Source organism: Stegastes partitus, unplaced genomic scaffold (assembly GCF_000690725.1).
Source record: "Stegastes partitus isolate 25-593 unplaced genomic scaffold, Stegastes_partitus-1.0.2 Scaffold1121, whole genome shotgun sequence".
In the NCBI taxonomy this organism is placed as follows: Eukaryota; Metazoa; Chordata; class Actinopteri; family Pomacentridae; genus Stegastes; species Stegastes partitus.
The window spans coordinates 33,656-41,210 of record NW_007578852.1 but is presented as its reverse complement, the minus strand read 5'-3'; the positions used below and the strand labels follow the sequence as shown (position 1 = coordinate 41,210).

General features: G+C 48.5%; 1 protein-coding gene across 5 annotated transcripts in view; it reads right to left on the bottom strand.

Moving 5' to 3' along the window:
* LOC103368088 (neuropilin-2-like) overlaps window positions 1-7,555 on the bottom strand; it is a 91,896-nt gene that overhangs the window by 54,123 nt on the left and 30,218 nt on the right. For 3 of the 5 annotated variants that reach the window (XM_008296337.1, XM_008296341.1, XM_008296339.1), the window contains exons 4-6: window positions 5,019-5,246; window positions 2,692-2,853; window positions 2,438-2,607 (exon numbers count right to left, since the gene is read on the bottom strand). In XM_008296337.1, coding sequence (XP_008294559.1) covers window positions 2,438-2,607; window positions 2,692-2,853; window positions 5,019-5,246 — 560 coding nt within the window. The remainder of the gene's footprint in view (window positions 1-2,437; window positions 2,608-2,691; window positions 2,854-5,018; window positions 5,247-7,555) is intronic. The other 2 variants (XM_008296338.1, XM_008296340.1) reach the window with 1 other exon arrangement.

Genomic DNA, 7,555 nt, shown 5'->3' with positions numbered 1-7,555 from the left:
CACACACACACACACACACACACACACACACACACACACACACACACACTGCTAGGTGTTAACGCAGGCGAACAGCTGAGAGCCTCGGTGGAACACAGTGACCTGACCACCTGACCGGTGGACAGAGAGGCAGAAAAACAACATGAGCGAGAGAGAAGCTGTGAAGTCCATTAATGCAAAGATCTGACGTGTCACCACCAACAAAGTCCTGAACCAGGGGCTTCGCTCCACGGCTTCAGGAAATCACATCCGTAATCAGTGAATATCAGGGAAAAACATTCATGAACTATTGATTTGTGTTGAGCAAACCGTTGTGTCAGCGACTTGTGAGAGCGAGTTGGAAGGACTGAGCCGTCAGCTGGACGACGGTCCACAGGAAGGAAGGCTGAGCCTGATGGGACCTTGGCCTTGTGCAGCCTCCTGGACACAGTCCCTTCCTGTGTTTGTCTGGCTGCAGAGAAGATCTGAACTACTGCTTCTATTCAGCATCTGTCCGTGAGTGTCTGTGATGGAGACTCTGGTCTTCCTCACGTGGAGGAGATGCTGACGGCACATAAATGATCATCAGAGAAACTGTGTCGCCACAAGGCAGGCAGATTTCATCTCTCCAGCAAGCCACTACAATGCTATTTGCTATCTTGTTTTTTATTTTGTTTTCTCCTTTCTACAAACAGCTTCCGGCTGAAGCTACCAAAGCTATCAAAGCCTTCAGAGTGGACAGAAGACGTCAGGCTGCTGTCGCAAACCCAAGTCTGGCAAGCTTGGTGTTTGCAGTGGGACTGTGTCGTGGAATCAGGAAAACAGAGAATAAAGTCAGCCTTGACCAGCCAGCAGACTGGAAGGACTGGTTTCCAGGGTGCCACATCCTGCACAGAGGTCATAAGATAAATAGAACAGGATAGAGAAAAGTGGAAAAAACATACTGCTGGTGTGAAAATTCTGTTTTGTTTTTTCATAATTTGTGCTTTTTTAAATTTCAAACAGTGATGACTGTAAATTGTGGCCCATTATAAGCACATAAAGTCTAAGAAGGATGACAATGCTACGCTCACATGGGCTACCGAGGTGAGCTGAAGCAGCCTGTGAACAGGGTTCAGCTTTGCTTTGGGGTCAGAAGTTGATGATAAACCACAGATGCTATCTCTGAAAAGGGGCTTTTCAAACTCAGATGTGTTTGCTGTGATGGTGAGTTATGTAGGAGGTATTTTAGAGGTGCCAGGCTTTCTTTGTGTTAGCTGGCTCAACAAAACCTAAAACCCCGCTCAGAGACACCGAGTGTCAGGATGGTGGCTCACACAGGTTTTCTTCATCAGACTGTCTCGCGTGAAAGCGGCTGTTTGATGCATCACGTGACTCGTCGCTGCACTAAACAGACGAGCCGAGCTGCTGCTGCACATGATGCCACACAGGACTGCCAGGACAAAACCGCTAACGGTGTAAGCTAATGTACTTATTCTACTGCTCAGTGCCTCTCGATGCAGCTGCTTGTTTGTAGCTGGACAGCTGCACACTGGAGCTCCTGAACTGTAGACGTCACATAAACGTGCATTTAAGGCTGAAACTGTTCCATAACGAAGGACGGGTGGAAATCGCTTCAGTTCGTCAAGTCAAAGTCAAGTGTGGACTGAATGTTCTGTGTAGTAAATACCAGTGGAGCAGTCAGTCCTCGTAGCTGTGTTCAGGTAGCAGCTTCATCAGCAGTGGACCGGCACCACATGTGGTCACCACCAAAACCAGCCCACTGACCAAAGCGCTGCTAGGGAGCAGGAAGGTGGCCACCACCAGACCACCTGCTGTTTCCACGTGTCTGACTGAAGCGCTGCTCTCTGATTGGTCTGTTCTGGGCAGGGGGGAGTAAACCTCCCCCTCCTCTCCCCCCACATCCCAGAACTCAGCTCATGGTACCAGACAGGAAACAGTTCTTCACCCATCAGCCGCCGAACCCTGAAAGCACCCAGATACAACTCACCCCCACCCGCCCTCTGCACACACACACACACCTACACACACACACACACACCGACACACACTGACACACACTGACACACACACACCTACACACACACACTGACACACACACTGACACAGACACACTGACACACACACTGACACACACACACACACACTGACACACACACACACACCGACACACACTGACACACACACTGACACACACACACACACACTGACACACACACACACACACACACACACACATATCTGCGGTGGAGTTATGACGTGCCACATGTCAGCAGCAGGAGGAAGGTGGTGGTGAAGCAGAGGCCGATCTGTTTCTAGAGGAAACGTTTATTGTTTGTGCCTCTGAAGAGCAGCACTGAGCTCAGCGCATGTGTAAATCAGAGGAAGGCTGTGAACAGGTTGAACTTGAGCGACCGGACCCTCCCTCTCTAGACGACGGGCCGGGCCAGACCCGTACCTGTATGTACTCCCTGTTGCTGTCTTCGTTGGGCGTCCATCCGTTGTCGTTGTAGTTGAGTCTGGCCTGACGGGGCAGCCAGTGCTCATCGAAGAAGCTGGACGAGGCCGTGATCTGGTCGTCTGTGATCTTTCCCGACTCCATCCCGAACGCGTTGCTGCAGTGGAAGGCTGGAGGGCGAGCAGGACAGGGAGAGCTGGTTATGACACTTATTCACTGTTTTTATTTCAGGGGGCAGCACGGTGGCGACTTACACTTACTCTCGCTGACTTCCTTGTGTGTCATGTTGTATCGAGCTGAGAAGCCGTCTTTAGCCACGGCCATGTCGGTGTGGAAGGACAGAGAGAGAATCCCAGTAGATGATTGGATCTCTGGAGGCACCCTGGTCCCGCAGTATCGACCAATCAGAGGGCCGACTGTCGGTCAAACGAGAGTCTGTTAACATCTGCCAGAAACTTAGACGGTGAATGTGGTCATCGTTTCACTCATGAAATAATACTCCTTCACAACATCTTACTCATCAGGCGTCGATCCCTCATCCACCAACGCTCACATTTCTTTGTTTACATCCTTCACAGCTTGCATTGTTTCCCTTTCATCCATTATCTCCACCACTCTTCCTCTGCTGACATCCGCTCATCACTCCACCTCCTCATGTCATCACCTCTCTTCTGTTCATCTATCATCTCTGTCTCTTGCTGGACATGGCTTTACAGTGTGTACTATATATATATATGTGTGTGTGTGTAAATCCCAGGACCTGAGTGATTCCTTCACTGTCTTCTTCTCTAATACCACAACTTGTACATGTCAACACAAACAGATGAGTGTGATTTAGAGCCCCGGGGTGTGTGTGCAGATAGCAGCTTCATCCTGCTGCTGCTGCTGCTCCTGTTTTACACACACACACACACACACACACACACACACACATGAGGAGGCCTGTGGAGGAGGAGGAGGAGGAGGAGGAGGAGGAGGAGAGAAAATAGCCGGCAATCGATCAGTGCTATTGATTTTTTTCTTCCCTTTTGGAAGGGGTGGATGTTTGAAATAGGGCTCTTGAGCAAATAATGGTAATAACTCTTTTCTTGATGGTGGTGTGAGACGGAAAACAGGCAAAAAAAAAAACAACAATCACAGTAATTTAGCATATATATATATATATATACATTTAGGGACTGTGTGCTGTATATATGCTGTGCAGCTCAGACACCACTTGATCCCCATTTCCATTTCCTTCCTATGGAGGAATGTGGATCAGTGACCTCCCGTTTGGAGAGATGGGTTTGAAAGCAAACAGCTGACGGGTCCGATTATCAGAGGACGTACAGACTGAACACAGAGATGCTCAGATGCACATTGGCACCAATGCTTCTCTCTCATGTTCTCTTTCTTTTCCTGTTAGATTTCTTGTCTCATCGAGTGAAAACAGTTTTCAGGCTGTTCATCATCCAGTCCTGCTCCGTCCTTGTGACGAGTCAAACTGAAGTCCTTCAGCGCTCACGCTGTAAATTTCAATCCCCTCCCACTCTGCTTCGCTGTCTTTCTTGTGGTCTCCCTCCATCATTCAGAGTAAAGTCTTTCATTCTTTTCTTTTTCCCGTTGCAGAGTGAAGATGCTGCTGTGAGGTGACTTGTTCCATCCGTGCACCATCTCTGTGCTTCTGTTGCCTCTCAGGCTAACGGTGAAGGAAAGCAGCCTTGTTGGCTCGCTTCCTTATGAACTCTTGTCAGTCATTGCTGGATCATTTCTAAGAGCTTTACAAGATTTGCAAATTAAGCAACTGATGATGCTTTGGGTTAAATTGTGTAGTTTTTCCAACCTAAACTCATTGAAGGTTTTTATTGTTCATATCATGGAAATGTCAGCAAACTACAAATAACTACAATAAAAATGGTTTCTTTTCCAAGGTGTATCTTTTTCCTGCTTTTCAGTCCCAGGTGTTGAACTCCCTTGAAATCCAGTTTCTCTTTTCTCCCGTCTTGTTCTTGCAGGCAGACCAGAGGTCTTCTGCCCTTCATGTATTCATACCAGCATTTCCTTCCTTTGTTCCAGTCTTCCCAGCAGTGGAGGCCTGCCCTTCCAGTGTTCCTCTATTCCTCTCTACCTCTTCCATCGCTTCAAACTAGATCCAAGGTCTTTGTGCCTTATTTGTCCTTCTAAACTCTTCCAGTTATTCTAGCAGCGAGAACAGAAATATCCTGGCCCTCCACTGCTCCTCCTCTCACCTCCCTCTTCTCTCCCTCTGCTCAGGAACCTATTTTATTTTCCCCTGAAAAGTTCGGTTGTTTCTCCATAGTAGGTGCCAGCATCGTGCCTGTGAGCTCAGCTTTCATCTACCAACGCATAGCTACTAAAATAGTTGTTGCTCCACCTCAGTCAATAATGATGTAGGCAGGCTGGAGGACACACAGCTTCTCAGCGTGCTCTCTGGACTGACTCATGACATGACTAATTTCACTGTTAACATCTGCATCAAGATCTTCATCAACACTGCCAACACATGTATTACCACCGTGACCAACAATGTGGAGATGAGCTGATGCAAAGCCAGAAGCCTTCCAAAGCGTGAGCGCCGTACCTCCGGGGAGCCCGTCCCACACTTCCAGCCAGTCGTACTTGCAGTCTCCCTCTCCGCCTGGCAGGGGGTCGTTCTCCAGGTCGAAGGTGAGGAAGGTGAGGCTGACGTCCATGCTGGGGGGGACGATGATGATGAAGGAGCACTCCAGGTTGTGGGGGTATTTATCTGGGAAACCCGGGGACTCGATGAGACCCGAAGGACTCGTGAAGTTACGCGAACAATCTGAACCTGGGACGGAGACACAGAGACAAAACATATTTTAGCATCCATATGCTAAATGTACAATAATAGTCGCTAACTGTTGGTTGAACTCATTAACTGGAAAAAAGAAAACTGTCTGCACAGGATTTGCTTAGAAGAGGATGCAGGACCCGCAGACTGTCGCTATGGTTCAGACTGTCCCGGGCAGAGAGGACGGTGCTTTACAACCCACAGCCAACTCAATACCCGTTACTCAGTTTCATGACTCCCACTTCTGCTATCTCAGTTTTCTTTATTCGATAAAACTGTGACTCTACATGATGCACTTTAGCTTCTGCAGTTAATGTGATTGGTGGGGAACATCTGGAATGCCAATGAGCTGCATAGTTAGTGCTACTGAATGTTAGTCTGTGTGCTTTAGGAACAGTAGTTTTACATAAATGCTAATCTTGGGGGTAGACGCATAACCCAAGAGTCATGTAAATTCAAAATGGCTGTGTCGGGAATAAGAATAGTTGACATGCAGCTGATTCAGCTGTGTAAGCTAAAAAAGAGGCATATTTTAAACAGCATGCTTTTGAAAGGGTAAACCTGTAACCATCTGCACAGACACATAGAGCAGCCTCCATAACAGGAAAATGCATCTGCTTGTGTGTCTAAAGTGGACGGAGACCGGACAGCGTCCTGCCAGCAGCCACCGAACCTGCAAACCTCCAGACATGACTGAGTGAGAGAATCGGAAACACTGGAGCGACAGCGACAGACACAGAGTCTACAGACGGACCGTGGATGGGTGGTCGAGCAGCTATGAGGGGCTTTAGATGTCATCACACACACACACACACACACACACACACACACACACACACACGCTGTGACCTAACTGTAACACCCTCACTATTAATACTCACATTATGGAGTGAATGTGGTCACACCAACTGGACCATTATTCCAGCCCATCCAGCCATGTATGACCACACACACACACACACACACACACACTGTCTAAGCCTCTTATGCTAACCCATTTCTCCCAGCCTGTTTGGGTGTCTGCTGTTGTACGTGCACGCTTGCATGAGTAAATGAAGAGAATGAGTGAGAGCACATTAAGAGAGAGAGAGAGAGACTATCGTTGCATGAAGACTGGATCTAAACACCTCCATGTGCTCTGATGCGTGTTTGTGACAACTTGGACTGTAGACAGGTTTCAAACACCTTTTTTTAAGTCCTTTATTCTGCATGTGTCACATCAGTAATAATCGATGCAGCGATCTACAATAGCGGCCTAATCGTCAGGGGGGAATGGCTGTAAATGCAACCCAGAGTGTGCTGGAGGGTGAAGTCTGTTCCACTGTTCGCTGTGAGCCGTCAACACGCTTCAGATGCACAACAGGGCTGGATGAGGTGATCCAGTGTAGAAAATAATGTTGGCCTGCAGCTGCCAGTGATGTGCTCCTGTTGCTGCACAGCAGGCGGAGACTCCGTAAGTCAGAGCAGAAAGCTCCAAACTTCAAGAATGGATCTGAAACGGTGGCTTTAAGTGCAGATCTCCATGGAAACTAGGTTGTTCCAGCAAACCAGCATGGACGGCTGGCTGGCGGACACACTCTGAGAGCCGAGCATATGTATTTGTTTATGTCTCTGCTGCTCATGATCATCACACTTCTGTAACTGGGAATGCTGATGCCTCCACCCTGCCTCTGGTTTTCATCTTCAATCAGCCTTTCAGGTAACGCTGGAAGTTCACTTGGCAGGACTGAATGTGTCTGGGCTTTGACGGATTTATGTCACACTGAAGCACAAACACACTCACGAATGCACTGATTGGCGTCTTTAGATTCTAATTTGTTTGCACATCTGAATGTACGTCTCTCCTGTCTCCGTCCTGTCACCGATGTGCCACCGCCAGCTCTGTTTTTAGTGCGGTGAAGACTGTTTGTCTTCATGCAGCCTGGGTTTTTCTGTCCCACTTTCTCGTCTGCTTCTCTTGTTGTTGTGACCTTCTCCCTCCCTCTGACCTCAGACGTGAGCCAACACACACACTTTCCCCTCACGTCTGGCCCCCCTGCAGAGTCCGTCGCCCTGCAGCACGAGTCTGCGTGACTACGAGCATGTGTGTGTGTGTGTGTGTGGAGTGAACGCCTGACCGGCTGTGTTGCCGGCAGCGGTTTTTATTCCCTTCTCATTACTTCATGTTCATGGACATTGCAAAAACAGTTATGCCCTCCTTACTCCTGTCTTCCTCCGGTTTGTTCCCTCTTCACACTCCTTCTCCGTGTAACGCTCACCTCCACCTGGTCTCACCTCCTATTCTGTTTCACTGTGTGTGTGTGTGT